The following is a 19,179-nucleotide window of genomic DNA, read 5'->3' on the forward strand; positions in this document are numbered from 1 at the left end:
CCAAGTTCTGCCCCTAAATTCACAAAGCTAAAGAAATGTATAAAAATTATGAAAGAACAAACTGAAACATCAAAGTATAAATATTCACAGCAGTTGCTTTTTTTTCTTTAGTTTGGCTAGAGGTCTAAAAGCCTTTCTCTAATAAGAGGTGCTTGCTTAGAAAACCACATATGAAAAGTATCTTAGCAACTCTATTCTTTCTTGATAAGTAGTGAAATGTAGAGATTTACTACAATTTTCCCCACATTTTGAACACTTAGTGTTCAGGGCAGGGCCTCTGACATCCAGCAAAATGCCTGGTACATAGCAAAAAGCACTTGTTAAATGAATTAAAATGAACAGACAAATATTCAGATGAAAAAAATCAATGCAAGTCTGCAGTTCTTGCTCCCATGCGGCTCTTACTTATCTAGCAGCTCATGCTATTTCCAGTTTCCTGGTGTCCGCATGATCTGTTGACACATCAAATAAAAAATGTGCCAAACTAAACTTGTTTTTTTCTACCCAAGTCTGCTCCTCATTCTTGTTTCCTATTTTTCTGAATGTAACCATAATTCTCCTACTCACCCATTCCCCACATCCTTTTTTGACAGGTTGAGGTGATACCCAGCCTATTCTGGTTCTATTGCATCTTTCCCCATCCAGTTCCCTGCTCCTAGTGTCCTCAGCCTCCACTACATTTTGTTTGGAACTGTGAATATCCTCCATTTTCGCCTGTCCGTAGTCTCTTTTTACCAAACTTTCCTAATCTTGTTGCTCGACTGCCACCCTCCCTCCCACCTCACCACCCCCACCCCCCACACACACAAAAAAGAAGAGCGCAGTTTAGCATAATGGTTGAGAGACTGGATTCTGGCTCGGATTTGTCTGAGCATAAAATGTAGTGATCAAGAGCTTAGACTCTGGGGCCAAACCACTTGGTTTTTGGTCTGCCATTCAATTTCTCACTTCGTAGTCCAGCCAGAGTACTTCCCTCCATCTTTCCCTTAGCTTTTAGAGGCTGGTTTGCCTTACCACTTCCCTGAAATAGCCTTCCTCTCCTTGGAACTTGCCCTATCACGGCACCTATACTTACTATTACCCTCTTTGTAATCTCCCTTGGGAAAACACGTTTCTTGAGGGCAGGATATTTTATTTTTTATCTCTCCAATAAGTGACGGTGTGATTTGCATACTGTGGTTCCTCGAGAAATGTTAGGTGAATGAAATCAATTCACAGAAATAAATCCGACTCTGAGCGTCTCCCCTTGTGGACTGCGTTTATCCAAAATCATAAAACTTTACACTAAAAAACGGTGAATAAAATGTATGTAAATTAAGCCTTTAAAAAAGCCGACTTAAAATTTTTTCTTTAGGATCCCAGAGAGTCCTGAGGACGTTTATGGGTTTCATGTATCAATACTTAGCATATTAGAAATAACTGAGAAACATTTAAAATAGTTCTTTATGTATTCGTTCTAAAAATAATAAATGCACTAAATGTTAAGAGAAATAATGCATATTCATTATTTATGTTGTATTCCTCTGACCATTCTCCGCGTCTTGCACAGCTCCCAGCACGCAGAAGACGCTGGACTCTTATTAGGAGAACAAGGTCCTGCCCTCCTCACCCCGCCCAGCGGCCAACCGCCAGCGCGTCCGAGGCTCCTGGGACACGCGGCCCGCCCATTCCGCGCGCCGGCGCCGGGTGCCAAGGCGCACGCGCAGAGCTCCGAGAGTCCCAACCGAAGAGCGGGCGGCCGCGGCCGTTTCTTCCCCCTCCTCTCGTCGCGCACGCCGGGAACCAGTCGCCGCGGCTGCTTCGGCTGCGGCGGTCGGTCGTCGCGATGCACTCTCAGTGGGATGAGCTGACCTTTGCCTTTTCTCGTACTTCCATGTTTCCCTTTTTTGACATCGCCCACTACCTGGTGTCGGTGATGGCACTGAAGCATCAGCCGGGTGAGTGCGGGGCGGCGAGGACCGGCCCCCTCGGGATCCCCCTCACCGCGAGGACGGCCTGAGCAGGGTAGCGGCCGAGCTGCCCCCTGCCCGGAGTCCTATAGTCGAGCTGGAGGGGCGCCGAGAGGTGGCCTGTCCGACCCCTCGAGTACAGGTGGCGAAAATGAGGCCCGGGCGGTCCTCGCCAAAGGAGGCGCGGGGTTGGGGGGAGTGCGGGGGCGCCCCACCGCCGCGGGCGGGACTCCCGGAACAGGTGACAGGGCGGCCGCAGCCGCTGTTGGGAGCCCAGGACTGCCCGCGTCCGCCCAGGGGCTGCGCCGTCTCCCGGCGGTGCCACCAGTTCCTTGGAAAGTATTTTAAAATGACCTGGGAACAAAGCTCCCGGAGACAGCACGTCTGACTTCGTCGCTTGGGGTAGTGAATGGTTCTGGACGGCTCTCCGGTTTTGAAAGTTGAGTAAACACTGAAATAAAGAGCCTTAAGTAGGCACCCCCAAGTTCCCCTTAACGCAGAGGTCTCCCACCTTGTTTAGCATGTTAGAACAATGATTGCTGAGAGGAGTGGATTCCCATTTTGGGTCATATGAGTGACGTTGTACAAGAAAAGCCATTTGGCGTAGCTTCCCTTCTCTGTACAGTGGGGATATGGTCTTAATACAGAGTTTTGAGTTCTTTCAAGTATGCATACAAGGAGCAATATTTGTTTTTTCTTGTATTTTACATTCAGGATATGTTTGCTCCTGTATTGCTTTACTTTTGCCGTTAGTCTACCTGCCTTTTCATTTTATGCTTTCTTCTTTTTTTGAGGTCAGGCATTTTCTTTGCCTTACTTTCTCTGTGTTCATGCTGCCTTGAATCTGCCTTGTCCTACAGTCAATGAGTGAGGGATTAAGGATGATGCTGTACCTCTTATGGTCTGTTTTTTTTCGGTTTTTTTGTTTTCTTTAAAACCCTTGGACCTCAGAAATATTTTTCATTGAAATTGAAATTTGTAGCTCAGCCTAAATCATTGTTTGGTAGCAGTTTTGACTTGGATAAGGGGAATATTAGTGTATTAAATCGGGACAGATAATCTGCATAAGAGACTGCTTCCTTGATTTGAAAATAAGTACATTTTATTATTATGCCATATTCAGTATTTGGTATTTTCTTGTATAGCTTAAATCAGAGGTTCTCAAAGTGTGGTCCAGGAGCCGCTGGGGTTCCTGACACTTCCAACTCAAAATTATTTTCATAATAACATACAGATGTCATCTTTTTCACACTCATTTTCTCACAAGTGTACAGTGGAGTTTTCCAGAGGCCACATGACCTGCCGTACTGTAACAGGTTGAATGCAGAAGCAGATAGGAGAATCCATCTGTTTTCTATTTGAAGCGGACATGAAAGAGATTTACTAAAAGTGTGAGTTTTCTCACCAAATATTTTTTGCTTTGGAAAATAGTTATTTTTCATGAAGAGTACATTATTTGTTAACATTTAGTGCATTTATCATTTTAAAAATATTCATTTTTAAAAGAACTACTCAAAAATTGTCTCATTTATAATTTCTAATAAGCTAAATATTGATAACCCACATAAAGAAAAGCTTTTTAGGGGGTCTTCAAGAATTTTGTTTTGGAGTCAGCCTTTTTAAAGGTTTAATTTACCTGTATTATATTCACCCTTTCTAATATAAAGTTCTGTGGTTTTGGACAAACACATACAGTCATGTAACTACCACCACAATCAAGATAGAGAACAGTTTCATCACCCACCCCAGTCCCTCCTGCCCCTTCGTAGTCAGCCCTCCCCAAGCCCCTGGCAACCATTCATCTGCTCACTAATTTTGGGGATGCAGAGGAGTCCTGAGACCAAAAACCTTGAGAACCACTGGACTAATTGGACACTAGTACAGTATTACACATGGTGTAAAAATATATTCCAGTACCAGTACTTGTAAACATGTAAAAATTATAGAATTCACACAAAAGAGTAAACCTGCTTTTACCAGAATTGTGTTACACTGTCCTTCCACCATACTGGCTGTTATCAGTCCTAAATGTCTTGTCTTTCTGATGATCAGAAAACATAGTTTTCATTTGCATCTGTCATAGTTACTAATGTTTGCTGGCCATTTGTATTTATACTTATATAAATCTATTGAGTTGATCATATTGTTTTTCCTGTTTAAAATGTAATACATTTAAAAAATGAATTATCCTTACATTTTTGGAATAAACTGATGTATTAGTTTAATTCATTAGGGATTTTCATTTGCCAAGACTTATATAAAAACTTTACTTAATTGGCAACTTTTTTCTGTTCCCCCTGGACTGATTCTTTAGAACACAGACCTGTAGTGCAATAAAACCACAATTCATCTATGTACTGCTACCCGGGTTCTTCTTATCCTTATCTCCTCAAGCATGTTACTCCTTGAGACTCTTGACTTTTGGAATGTACTCCAACAGTGCCAGTACCTCACTCCCCACTTTCTATAGTTTACATCTTATGGCTTACAGACTATGCCTAGATCTAGACTACTGAGGGCAAGTGGGTAAAGGGGATCAACTCTTCCTATCTGTGGTGTTGATAAGGATGGCATCTTTTTTTTTGTTTGGTTTAGGTTGTAGGCCTTCAAATCCAAGGAAAGATACCCCCTACCCCCTTCCTTTTCCATGTGACTTGCGCTTCATAAGTGAAACCATCAGGGGGTATTTTTTAAATTGTTTATTTATTGTAAAATTTTTATTGGAGTATGGTTGCTTTATAATGTTGTGTTAGCCTCCACTGCACAACAAAGTGAATCAGCCATACACATACAGATATCCCCTCCCATTTAGATTACCACAGCATGAGGGGGTATTTAATATGTTGGATTTTTTTTTATTTCTTAGTTTACTTCCATTTGCCTCATACTTAACCTTAGTTCCTCCTGAACACTGGCATCTGATTGTCTATAGCTTTAAGTTTTGGCCAGTAGTGTAGGGGGTTTTTTTGTTTGTTTTTTCTGTTTTCCTGGGCATTTTATTAGGAAGTTGGAAAATGAGGCTTTGGGAATTGTTGCTCAGAAACCATTTTAACAGAATGTTTATGACATCAGTTGTAATCTCTCTTACACTTTTAATCTGTGTTCTCTGTTTTTTTCTTATTTAAATGTTCATTAAAATAAACACATTTTTTTAATCCTACATTCATATCCCATTGCTATTTTCTGTAAGACATCCTGAAAATTTAATCTACAATGATCTCCACTTGATTTTTACACACAAAATCTGTTATTTTACTCTTAATTCTCTGACCACTATTTTGCTAACTTCCCTCAAATCATATGTAGTTCAATTAAGCAAGTATTCACTGCAGTAGGTAGTATATTAGACGTTGAGGATACCAAGATGAAAGTTACTGTTCCAGCTCTAAAAGAAGTCAACTGTGCTGTTGTCACCGTCATCTCCTCTGCCTCCCCCTCCTCCTCCTCCTCCTCCTTCTCTTTCCTTGCAGTGGCACATAAGGTTGCACTACCTTTCTATACAGTAATAATATTCATTCATTTCAGATACATGCAAAACATTTCAGTGTCTTCGTTCTAGTCCTCATACATCTCTTTAGGTAGGTATTATTGAACACACTACAGGTGAGTAGTCTTACAGGAATAACATAACCTTACTTAAGTCACATAGTTTAGTAAATTATGGAGCTAGTTCTTGGGCTAATTTCAGAGTTCTCAATTCTGTGCTCTCTCTTTGCAGATACATTTAATGTTCCAGGTTTCTCAATAGTTAGCAATTTCCCAATAAGTTGTCATTGGACATCGTTATTTTCTCCCATGATTTCGGTCATTTCCACATCATCACTCAGTTTCTCATTTGTTTCCAGGGATTAAATCCAGGAATAAAGTTTGTCATTGTTCCTTCCTCTAATCTGTGGGAGATGAAAAGATTAATAAAACAAGAATTTATCAGTTCTGGGGATCCTGGGAGGATGGCAGCATACTTTTGCTATCTTTATGAATTCCGACGTAAACACAGACAGAAAAGTGCAAAAGTGATCGTAAATGTATAGTTCAGTGAATTTTCAGAATGAGCGCAACTATGTTAATCAACATCCAGGTAAAAATAGAACCACTATGATCCCCCCAAAGCCCTCTTTGTTATAGCATGCTCTTAAAAGAGCAGATTCTGCCCAGTGTGGGGTGGAAAAGGATGTCTCAGAAATGACAGTCCATAATTTACTTATGTGAGTACAGAGAGTCTTACTTAAATATCTTTAATATATATTTTTAACATCTTTATTGGAGTATAATTGCTTTACAATGTTGTGTCAGTTTCTGCTGTATAAAAAAGTGAATTAGCTATATGTATACATATATTATACATGTATCCCCATATCCCCTCCCTCTTGAGTCTCCCTCTCACCCTCCCTATCCCACCCCTCTAGGTGGTCACAAAGCACCGAGCTGATCTCCCTGTGCTATGTGGCTGCTTCCCACTAGCTACCTATTTTACATTTGGTAGTGTATGTATGTCCATGCCACTCTCTCACTTCCTCCCAGTTTACCCTTCCCCCTGCCCGTGTACTCAAGTCCATTCCCTACATTTGCATCTTTATTCCTGTCCTGCCCCTAGGTTCTTCAGAAACTTTTTTTTTTTTTTTTAGATTCCATATATATGTGTTAGCGTACAATGTTTGTTTTTATCTTTCTGACATACTTCACTCTGTATGACAGTCTCTAGGTCCATCCACCTCATTATAAATACCTCAATTTCGTTTCTTTTTATGGCTGAGTAATATTCCATTGAATACATGTGCCAGATCTTCTTTACCCATTCATCTGTCGATGGACACTTAGGTTGCTTCCATGTCCTGGCTATTGTAGATAGTGCTGCAATGAACATTACGGTACAAGACTCTTTTTGAATTATGGTTTTCTCAGGGTATATGCCCAGTAGTGGGACTGCTGGGTCCTATGGTAGTTCTATTTTAGTTATTTAAGGAACCTCCATACTGTTTTCCATAGTGGCTGTATCAATTGACATTCCCACCAACAGTGCAAAAGGGTTCCCTTTTCTCCACAGCCTCTCTGGCAGTTATTGTTTGTAGATTTTTTGATAATGGCCATTCTGACTGATGTCAGGTGATACCTCATTGTAGTTTTGATTTGCATTTCTCTAATGATTAGTGATGTTGAGCATCTTTTCATGTGTTTGTTGGCAATCTGTATATCTTTGGAGAAATGTCTATTTAGGTCTTCTGCCCATTGTTGGATTGGGTTGTTTGTTTTTTTTGATACTGAGCTGCATGAGCTGCTTGTATATTTTGGACATTAATCCTTTGTCGGTTGCTTCATTTGCAAATATTTTCTCCTATTCTGAGGGTTGTCTTTTCCTCTTGTTTATGGTTTCCTTTGCAGTGCAAAAGCTTTGAAGTTTCATTAGGTCCCACTTGTTTATTTTTGTTTTTACTTCCATTTCTCTAGGAGGTGGGTCAAAAAGGATCTTGCTGTGATTTATGTCATAGAGTGTTCTGCCTATGTTTTCCTCTAAGAGTTTGATAGTGTCTGGCCTTACATTTAGGTCTTTAATCCATTTAGAGTTTATTTTTGTGTATGGTGTTAGGGAGTGTTCTAATTTCATTCTTTTACATGTAGCTGTCCAGTTTTCCCAGCACCACTTATTGAAGAGGCTGTGTTTTCTCCACTGTATATTCTTGCGTCCTTTATCAAAGACAAGGTGACCGTATGTGTGTGGGTTTATCTCTGGGCTTTCTGTCCTGTTCCACTGATCTATATTTCTGTTTTTGTGCCAGTACCATATTGTCTTGATTACTGTAGCTTTGTAGTGTAGTCTGAAGTCAGGGAGCCCAGTTCCTCCAGCTCTGTTTTCCTTTCTCATGATTGCTTTGGCTATTTGGGGTCTTTTTGTTTCCATACAAATTGTGAAATTTTTTGTTTTAGTTTGGTGAAAAATGCCACAGGTAGTTTGATAGGAATTGCGTTGAATCTATAGATTGCTTTGGGTGGTATAGTCATTTTCACAATGTTGATTCTTCCAATCCAAGAATATGATATATCTCTCCTCTTTTTATCATCTTTAATTCCTTTCATCAGTGTCATATAGTTTTCTGCATACAGGTCTTTTGTCTCCTTAGGTAGGTTTATTCTTAGGTATTTTACTCTTTTTGTTGCAGTGGTAAATGGGAGTGTTTCCTTAATTTCTCTCTCAGATTTTTCGTCATTAGTGTATAGGAATGCAAGAGATTTCTGTGCATTAATTTTGTATACTGCTATTTTACCAGATTCATTGGTTCGCTCTAGTAGTTTTCGGGTAGCATCTTTAGGATTCTTTATGTATAGTATCATGTCAGCTGCAAAGAGTGACAGTTTTACTTCTTCTTTTGCAATTTGGATTCCTTTTCTTCCTTTTTCTTCTCTGATTGCTGTGGCTAAAACTTCCAGAGAGTGTGCAACCTTGTCTTGTTCCTGATCTTAGTGGGAATGGTTTTAGTTGTTCACCATTGAGAATGATGTTGGCTGTGGGTTTGTCATATATAGCCTTTATTATGTTGAGGTAAGTTCCCTCTATGCCTGCTTTCTGGAGAGTTTTTATCATAAATATGTGTTGAATTTTGTTGAAAGCTTTTTCTGCATCTATTGAGATGATCATATGATTTTCTCCTTCAGTTTGTTAATATGGTGTATCACATTGATTGATTTGCCTATATTGAAGAATCCATGCATTCCTGGGATAAACCCCACTAGATCATGGTGTATGATGCTTTCAGTGTGCTGTTGAATTCTGTTTGCTAGTATTTTGTCTGGGATTTTTGCATTTATGTTCATCAGTGATATTGGCCTGTTGTTTTCTTTCTTTGTGACCTCTTTGGTTTTGGTATCAGGTGATGGTGGCCTTGTAGAATGCATTTGGGAGTGTTCCTCCATCTGCTATGTTTTGGAAGAGTTTGAGAAGGATAGGTGTTAGTTCTTCTCTAAATGTTGATAGAATTTGCCTGTGAAGCCATCTAGTCCTGGGCTTTGTCTGTTGGAAGATATTTAATCACAGCTTCAATTTCAGTGCTTGTGATTGGTCTGCTTATATTTTCTATTTCTTCCTGGTTCAGTCTCAGAAGGTTGTGCTTTTCTAAGAGTTTGTCCATTTCTTCCAGGTTGTCCATTTTATTGGCATAGAGTTGCTTGTAGTAATCTCTCATGGTCCTTTGTATTTCTTCAGTGTCAGTTGTTACTTCTCCTTTTTCATTTGTAATTCTTTTGATTTGAGCCTTTTCCCTTTTTTTTCTTGATGAGTCTGGCTAATGGTTTATCAATTTTGCTTATCTTCTCAAAAAAAACAGCTTTTAGTCTTATTGGTCTTTGCTATTGTTGTCCTTCATTTCTTTTTCATTTATATCTGATCTGGTTTTTATGATTTCTTTGTCTCTGCTAATATATATTTTATTGTTGTTCTTTCTCTAATTGCTTTAGGTGTAAGGTTTGATTGTTCATTTGAGATGTTTCTTGTTTCTTGAGGTAAGATTGTTTTGCTATAATCTTTCCTCTTAGAACTGCTTTTGCTGCATCCCATAGGTCTTAGGTCATCGTATTTTCATTGTCATTTGTTTCTAGGTATTTTTTGATTTCCTCTTTGGTTTCCTCAGTGGTCTCTTGGTTATTAAGTAGTTTATTGTTTAGCCTCCATGTGTTTGTATTTTTTACAGGTTTTTTCCTGTAATTGCTATCTAGTCTCATAGCGTTGTGCTACAAAACATACTTGATACGATTCCAATTTTCTTAAGTTTACCAAGGCTTGATGTGTGACCCAAGATACGATCCTTTCTGTAGAATGTTCCATGAGCACTTGAGAAGAAAGTGTATTCTGTTGTTTTTGGACGTCCTATAAATGTCAATTAAGTCCATCTTGTTTAATGTGTCATTTAAAGCTTGCATTTCCTTATTTATTTTCATTTTGGATGACCTGTCCATTGGTGAAAGTGGGGTGTTAAAGTCCCCTGCTATTATTGTGTTACTGTTGATTTCCCCTTTCATGGTTGTTAACATTTGCCTTATGTATTGAGGTGCTCCTATGTTGGATGCATAAGCATTTACAATTGTTATATGTTTTTCTTGGATTGATCCCTTGTTCATTATGTAGTGTCTTTCTTTGTCTGTTGTAATAGTCTTTATTTTAAAGTCTATTTTATCTGATATGAGTATTGCTACTCCAGCTTTCTTTTGATTTCCATTGGCATGGAATATCTTTCTTCATCTTCTCACTTTCAGTCTGTATGTGTCCCTAGGTCTGAAGTTGGTCTCTTGTAAACAGCGTATATATGGGTCTTGTTTTTGTATCCATTCAGCCAGTCTGTGTCTTTTGGTTGGAGTGTTTAATCCATTTACGTTTAAGGTAATTATCGATATGTATGTTCCTATTACTGTTTTCTTAATTGTTTCAGGTTTGTTATTGTAGGTCTTTTCCTTCCCTTGTGTTTCCTGCGTAGAGAATTTCCGTTAGCATTTGTTGTAAAGCTGGTTTGGTGGTGCTGAATTCTGTTAGCTTTTGCTTGTCTGTAAAGGTTTTAATTTCTCCGTCGAATCTGAATGAGATCCTTGCTGGGTACAGTAATCTTGGTTGTAGGTTTTTCCCTTTCATCACTTTAAATATGTCCTGCCGCTCCCTCTGGCTTGCAGGGTTTCTGCTGAAAGATCAGCTGTTAACCTTTTGGGGATCCCCTTGTATGTTATTTGTTGCTTTTCCCTTGCTGCTTTTAATATTTTCTCTTTTAATGTAATTTTTGATAGTTTGATCAATATGTGCCTTGGCGTGTTTCTCCTTGGATTTGTTCTTTAGGGGACTGTACACTTCCTGGAGTTGATTGACTATTTCCTTTGTCATATTAGGGAAGTTTTCAACTATAATCTCTTCAAATATTTTCTCAGACTCTTTTTCTCTTCTTCTTCTGGGAGCCCTATAATTCAAATGTTGGTGCGTTTAATGTTGTCCCAGAGGTCTCTGAGACTGTCCTCAATTCTTTTCATTCTTTTTTCTTTATTCTGCTCTCTGGTAGTTATTTCCACTATTTTATATTCCAGGTCACTTATCCGTTCTTCTGCCTCAGTTATTCTGCTATTGATTCCTTCTAGAGCATTTTAAATTTCACTTATTGTGTTGTTCATCATTGTTTGTTTGCTCTTTAGTTCTTCTAGTTCTTTGTCAAATGTATCTTGTATTTTCTCCATTCTATTTCCAAGATTTTGGATTATATTTACTATCATTACTTTGAATTCTTTTTCAGGTAGACTGCCTATGTCATCTTCATTTGTTTGGTCTGTTGGGTTTTCACTTTGCTCCTTCATGTGCTGAGTATTTCTCTGTATTCTCAGTTTGCTTAACTTACTGTGTTTGGGGTCTCCTTTTTGCAGGCTGCAGGTTCGTAGTTCCCGTTGTTTTGGGAGTCTGCCCCCAGTGGGTAAGGTTGGTTCAGTTGGTTGTGTAGGTTTGCTGGTGGAGGGCACTGGTGCCTGTGTTCTGGTGGACGAGGCTGGATCTTGTCTTTCTGGTGGGCAGGACCGTGTCCGGTGTTATGTTTTGAGGTGTCTGTGAACTTATGATTTTAGGCAGCCTCTCTGCTAATGAGTGGGGTCGTGTTCTTGTCTTGTTAGTTGTTTGGCATGGGGTGTCCAGCACTGGAGCTTGCTGGTCGTTGAGAGGAGCAGGGTCTTAGTGTTGAGATGGAGATCTCTTGGAGAGCTCTCGCTGACTGATATTACATGGGGCCAGGAGGTCTTAGTGGTCTAACGTCCTGAACTCTGCTCTCCCACCTCAGAGGCTCAGGCCTAACACCTGGCTGGAGCACCAAGACCCTGTCTGCTACCCGGCTCAGAAGAGAAGGGCGAAAAACAAAGAAAGAAAAATAAATAAATAAAATAAATGTAGTTATTAAAATAAAAACTAAGAATAAATAAAAAAGAGAGCAAGCAAACCAGTAAACAAATCCACCAATGATAAGAAGCACTAAAAACTGTACTATGATAATCATAGAAATTAGTAACCACGGTGTTGCATTCAGCAAACCCCAAGTGTACAGTTGATCCCAAAGTCCACCGTCTCAATTTTGGGATGATTCGTTGTCTATTCAGGTATTTCACAATGCAGGGTACATCAGGTTGATTGTGGAGATTTAATCCGCTGCTCCTGAGGCTGCTGGGAGAAATTTCCCTTTCTCTTCTTTGTTCCCACAGCTCCTGGGGTTCAGCTTTGGATTTGGCCCCGCCTCTGCGTGTAGGTCGCCCTCTGGCGTCTGTTCTTCGCCCAGACAGGACGGGGTTAAAGGAGCAGCTGATGAGGGGGCTCTGGCTCACTCAGGCCGGGGGTCGGGAGGGGTACAGAATGTGGGGTGAGCCTGCGGCAGCAGAGGCTGGCATGACGTTGTAACAGCCTGAGGCGTGCCGTGTGTTCTCCCGGGGAAGTTGCCTCTGGATCTCGGGACCCTGGCAGTGGCGCGCCACACAGGCTCCCTGGAGGGGAGGTGTGGATAGTGACCTGTGCTTGTACACAGGCTTCTTGGTGGCTGCAGAAGCAGGCTTAGCGTTTCACGCCTGTCTCTGTTGTCCATGCTGATAGCTGCAGCTTGCGCCTGTTTCTGAAGCGCATTCTGAATCTCCTCTCCTCACACATCCCGAAACAATGGTCTCTTAGGCAGTTAGCCTGCCTCTTAGCCTCTTAGGCAGTTCCATACTTTTCCCCGGACTCTCTCCTGGTTAGCTGTGGCGCATTAGCCCCCTTCAGGCTGTGTTCACTCAGCCAACCCCAGTCGTCTCCCTGGGATCTCACCTCTGAAGCCCGAGCCTCAGCTCCCAGCCCCCATCCACCCTGGTCGGTGAGCAGACAAACCTCTCAGGCTGTTGAGTGCTGGTCAGCACTGACCTCTGTGTGGGAGTCTCTCTGCTTTGCCCTCCGCACCCCTGTTGCTGTGCTCTCCTCCGTGGCTCTGAGGCTTCCCCCTCCCACCCACTCCCCATCTCCGCCAGTGAAGGGGCTTCCTTCCTAGTGTGTGGAAACTGTTCCTCCTTCACAGCTCCCTCCCCGAGTTGCAGGTCCTATCTCTATTCTTTTGTCTCTGTTTTTTCTTTTTTCCTTTTCCCTACCCAGGCAGGTGGGGAGTTTCTTGCCTTTTGGGAGGTCTGAGGTCTTCTGCCAGCATTCAGTAGGTGTTCTGTAGGAGTTGTTCCACACGTACATGTATTTTTAATGTATTTGTTGGGAGGAATGTGATCTATATGTCTTACTCCTCCGTCGTCTTGAAGGTCCTCTCTTTACTATTTTTTAACCTAAAGGAAAGTTAGAATCTTTGAGTGACCTGACAAAACATTGATCAGGGAGTGTGCTGTAGTAGAAAGCGTTCATAAAGTCAGGAGTCAGAAGACCAGTGTTTAGTTCAAACTCTGCCACTAACTAGGTAGCTTGGGCTAAGAACTTAAAACTCAATATTTATGCCATGGGTGAGGTGGACCAGAACACCAGCTGAGCAGTGTCCCCTCTCCAGGAGTCTTCAGTTTTGACTCTAAAGAGCTCTTCCTCCAAGCTTCTAAGTTTTAATAATTTCAGCCTATCCTTTGTTCCCCCAGGAGTGGTAACAGCTTTCTACAGTCGATACTTTTGTGACACCCTAGTATTTACTTTTTCAAATATCTAGTTAACAATTTTATACCTACTTACTTCTTTATATTAAATCCTTTCTGTTAATAAAACTTTGTATTTTCTGTTTCCTGACTGGACTCTGGTACAGAAACCTAGGAGTGGGGTTTAACTACATGCTTTCTGGTTTCCATATGTAATATTAAGGTATCTAACGTGCTGGCTGTTTCCTGTCCATAGATCTAGTCAGTATAATGCCTTCCGTGTGGCAGGCCAGTGTGATGTTCTGTGGACTCTCAATATGATCAAAATTTCTGTGGACTTTTTTAGAGAGCAGGAGAGTTGACATAGATCTGAGGCAAGACTGTGATAGTGTACTGTTAAACCTGCCAGGTAAAAGCAAAGTGTTTCTGGGATTCTTTGCAAATTAATATGGAGAAAAAAAGCATTTCTTTACTAGGTTACAGAGGTTAATGCTGATTTGTTCTAGTAAAAATACTGTATTTTGAATACCAGCTGCAGTTGGAGTCATTACCGGTCTACATTTAAGATAGTTCACAATTATTTTTCAAGATCCATCTGCTTTACATATAGTGCAAACAAGCAAGTTAAGTGGAATGTGATAGCTATCATCATCTTTCATCTTTCATGTTTTTGGTTATGGTACTCATCTCTGTAATACTGCTTTGTAAAAATCTCTTGGTGAGGAGAAGAAACTCTAGGGGCTTCTACCTGATCATTCCTATCAGAATGATTCTTATTCCAAGGATCAGAGAATCAATATGCAGAGGGTGCCAGTTGCTAAGTATGTCTAGTCTAGTTATACATTAAGCAACTGGAGAAATAACCACAGCCGTGGATTTACTTGGCCCACTGTGATTCATACTTGATATAAAGCTCCTTGAATTGTGTCACACATAATCTCTAAGCCATTGTTGCCTACATGATTATTTTAAAATATTTTGATGAAAAAGCATACTTGAGGCATATGAGCTAGATGATGTTGTTAATTTTTCTCTTTAAAGAGATAAATCTATAAATGGGAAAGACTAGGGCAAAAGTTTACTAATATGCAATTTAAAAATACTTAACCTCTGGAGATGAGGCTTTAAGAAGGCTAGAGCATTCCCCTGCTTCTTTCTGGAAGTCATATTAACCACCAGCAAACTGAATGCTAACTGTTTGGAAATAGCTACAGTGTAACTAGTTCTTAAAAATGGAGACACACTGTGGAACGAAAGTAGACTGAGTCTATCAAAATAAAGAAGTCATGTGTGCAGTACATTAAAGAATATCTTTCTAGTCTTTGTTTTAACTAAGTCAGTAAAAGTATGTTAAACATAGTCTAGTAATTCATTTGGCCAGAGAATGGGATTATTTTGTGGATGTGATTTTAAATGAATTTAAGGGAGTAGAATGTGACTTTATTTCTCAGCTTTCATTTCATAATGAAAATATTTTGATTAATGAAAATATTTTGATGTTAAAGTCCCCAGGTGATTATATGTACTTTAGATATCTTATACTTTGAATTAGATCCAGGTCTCGATGTGACAAATTTTGCTAAGGGTTTTGGGGGAAAGAATGCTATTGATAACGTGTAACAAACATCTTAACTCAAGGTAGGACGGAGAATTTTTTTTCTCTTTTAAATGTCAGTATGTTAAAAATAATGTGTATAAATTAACACAGCTTATTCGTTAGCTAAAGGAATACACCTTTGTTTAAAACTGAGAAGAAATTAAAGATATCGTATTAACTATTTTTTTCCTACTGAAAATTATTTATATGCCCCAAAGATATACAGCTGTTTCTGGTTAACTTTCTGTATTTTTTTTTAATACAAATTTTGAAAGCATCATACTTTTATTTATTTATTTATTTGGCCCTGTCTCATGGCATGCCGGATCTTAGTTCCCTGACCAGGGATTAAACCCGCACCCCCTGTGGTAGAAGCACAGAGCCTTAACCACTGGACTGCCAGGGGAGTCCCTGTGTTTTCATAATTTAACTTCACATTAAACTAGCTGGTGCCAGTATGATACATACAAAGGAACATCATACCCAAAGAACTTTGTCATACGATTGCGTCATGCTGAAAAATGTGTTATGGTAGTGTGTGTACTGAAGAAAGCTTTAAAGGAAGGCCTGTTTGAGTTAGAGAAATATTTCTGGCTGACATAGTTTTGAAAATCAGGCAAAAAAGACCATTATGAGAGAGACCCTCCCTTCAACTCTGTTCTTTTCCTTTCTTTTTTGGTCTAATAAAATCTTAGTTTCATTGATTTAATACTGTTGGGGTTATGAGTACATTTTCAGTGCCATAATGTGTCATTCTCATCCCAGCTTTGCAGTAAGGACTCAAAAGAATTATATCTTGGGCTCAGACAATTGAGTCAGAAGCAGCCCAAGGGTTGCATTCTCCTTGCCTCTTTTCTCTCTTGTCAGTGATCAGTCCATTCAGCACACAAATCAACAGAGTGTCTGACATGTACTAGGTAGTAAATATGTATTTTTATGTATATTCTCTTATTTTAAGTTCTTGTAAGTTCTGTATTATTCTCATTTTATGAAACTTGAAGTTTAAGCCAAGAGAGGTTAGAGGTCCTACAAAGAGTCACAAAACTGGTACGTAATCACAGTTATCTCTGTGACTTGTGATAAAACTAAGGGAAATTAATGGTAGTAAAATTGTCATACTTACACTCTTGAAATATTGCACGTATATTTTTCTGTTGTACGGTAAACATTTGTAGAGCATCTACTTTATACTAAAGCTTCTTAGAGTCTCAAGGGGTATCAGTCTTCTGGTGGAGCTAACACTTGTGAACAAAAACTAGAAAGTGATATATTTTCAGAGGAAAGGATAAAACACCGTGGAAGTTGAGGGAAAAGGAAAGTTATTTTGACAAACTTAATCAGAAATACATATTACATGAGTGAATAATTTGTGTGAAAGCATCAAATTTAGTAAATTTGATTTGGATTGTTTTAGTGGTCAAAGGAAAACTTTTTTGGTATATTTGAATTTGCCTAAGCCAAATTGTTGTGTCAGATGGATGATAGTAATGCTAAATCTTCCATTAGAACAACCCTAAGGGATACAGAGGATACAGACATATTCCCTAATTGTATATTTACCAGAAGTAATCAGTTACTTTGGAATGTGTCTTCATAGTAACTGTGTAACCGTGGGCCCATTGTAGCTCTCATTCAGTTAGAGCTCCCATTTCCAGAATGTGTGTGCAGAGCTAACCAGGGTATGGCCTGAGAGAGAGAGAGGGACACACCCACACCCACACAGACAAACACACCCGAGGACAAACAAGGTTGGGGGAGAAGAAGGTCTTGAGGGGGAAGAGGGGTGTGCATGTGTAAATAAGCACAGAAAAAGAAGTCTGGAAGTTGTCACCCTACAGAAATGGGTGTGATTGAAGGGTAGAAGTAGAGAGGAAAGGGTAATTTTCTTTTTTTTTCTATTTACTTCCATAATAATAGTGATAGCTAATAGTTGTTGCTTACTATTTTTTTTTTTTTTTTTAAGATGTGGGAAAGCAGTTACCTTGTTCACTTCACACAGAGAGTAAGTGCTGGAGCCAGGATTTATACCTCGGCAATTAAGCTCCAGAGTCTGGATTCTTTTTTTTTTTTTTTGCGGTACACGGGCCTCTCACTGTTGTGGCCTCTCCCGTTGCGGAGCACAGGCTCCGGACGCGCAGGCTCAGCGGCCATGGCTCACGGGCCTAGCCGCTCCACGGCACGTGGGATCTTCCCGGACCAGGGCACGAACCCGTGTCCCCTGCATCGGCAGATGGACTCTCAACCACTGCGCCACCAGGGAAGCCCCAGAGTCTGGATTCTTAAGCACTCTGTATTGCCTCTCAATGTGAGAATGGCTCAGTAAGGTAGCTAGTGTCCACTGACTAAAAGAAAAGATCATATTCATATGTTATGCTGACTAGCCAATGTTCTAAACAGTCATCATCGTACAGGCCAATACGGGACGGTGCCCGTATACATATCTTGATGGATAGCAATATATATGTGTAGAGAGAGACATAGTGGTGTCACATCTTACATAGGGGTTTGGCTCTATAAAGACAGCATGGCCATGTATCATCAACATAACTCTTGAATAGTTCTTAAGTTTAGGGGAAATTGCTGCACTGGAGATCGACATCCTGTTTTTTAGTAAGTTTTTCAAAACTAGTTTTTCTTCCATATTGATACAGGTCACCATTTCTTGAGTTATCACCAGATGCGTATCATTAAACCTTGGCATCACTTCATTTGATGATATATACACACCATCGAAAATTTACGTCTTCCAACTCATGTTCACTCCTGGGCACATTTTATTGTGTGGAATGGTGGGTTGCAATATTTAAATTTTTATCTCCCTCTTTTTCTTTTTCCCATGAGCACATAGAGATGAATTCCCATGTTAGTACAAGTATGACGATATTACCCTACTGAATTCACACATACATTTGTATCGTTTGTTTTGTTGTTTGTTTTTGCATAACAGGGCCTCTCCCTAAGAGGTAGTAACAGTTAACAGTTTGGTTGGGTATTCTTGCAGACCTTCTTTTATGCATTAGCTGCATGTGTACATACCTATAGAAATATATAGTTTTCTGTTTTCCCCTGTAAATGATTTCTTACTGTACATATTCATATAAATATGGTTTTCTTTTTGTCACGTCAGTGCGTGTAAAGCTGCTACATTGTTTTGAATCGATGCATTGTATTCCTCAGATTGGTTATGACATAATTTGCTAAATTTTAATTTAATTATACAATTAACAAACACTTTATTTTAAAGAATTCAGATATAATTAAATAATATAATCAATATAATTAAATAAATTTAAAGCCCCTTTGACCATCTTCCCTACTCCTAAGCTTCTCTCAGGAGATGATAACAGTTAACATTTTGGTGTATTGCAGACCCTTTTCTGTGCATTCCATGTAAATGTATGTACCTATGGAAATGAATAGTGTTTGCATTTTTGCCCATAAATAATTACATGCTGTAATTTTTTTCAACATGATTGTGTTTGGTTTCTTGTTTTTACTCAACAGCATGTCTTGGGGATCTTCCCATGTTGATGTTGATCTACCACACTCTTGAATTGCTCTTGTATAGTATTCCATCGTGCAAATGATCATGGTTTAACTGTTCCTCTGATGATGGTCGTTTAGATTGTTTTCATTTTTTTCACAGCATTATGAACAACACTGCTTTAATATTCTTGTATGACACTCCTTGGGCACTTGAGTCAATTTTAAATATAAAATTTTAATTGATAACTGCCAAATTGTTTTTCAAAATGGCTTTACTTGTGTTTATTCTCACAAGAGTATGTGAATTTCTTCACACCTTTGATAATTTATTAATATTAAGCTGTAAGTTTTTTGCCAATTGAAGGTGTATGAAATAACATATTTTAAAAATTTCTTTTTCCTTGATTACTGATGAGTTGAGGACTTTCCTTTGTTTAGTTTTTTGGTATATTTATTAGTCATTTATAGTTTCTGCTTTGTGACTTGCCCATTTTCCTGTTGTGTTTGTTGTCTTTTTCTATTGATTTGTTGGAATTTGCCTTATTGGTTAAAAAAAATTTTATCCCA

The 19,179-nt window shown here is 39.4% G+C and overlaps 1 protein-coding gene across 1 annotated transcript in view; it reads left to right on the forward strand.

The window, feature by feature from the left end:
* Positions 1–19,179, forward strand: part of LOC308619537 (trimeric intracellular cation channel type B-like) — a 289,391-nt gene that overhangs the window by 223,942 nt on the left and 46,270 nt on the right. Inside the window, exon 3 of the mRNA XM_081238437.1 lies at positions 1,550–1,937. Coding sequence (XP_081094563.1) covers positions 1,550–1,937 — 388 coding nt within the window. The remainder of the gene's footprint in view (positions 1–1,549; positions 1,938–19,179) is intronic.

This window comes from Mesoplodon bidens (assembly GCF_964165515.1).
Source record: "Mesoplodon bidens genome assembly, chromosome: 6".
NCBI lineage: Eukaryota > Metazoa > Chordata > Mammalia > Artiodactyla > Ziphiidae > Mesoplodon > Mesoplodon bidens.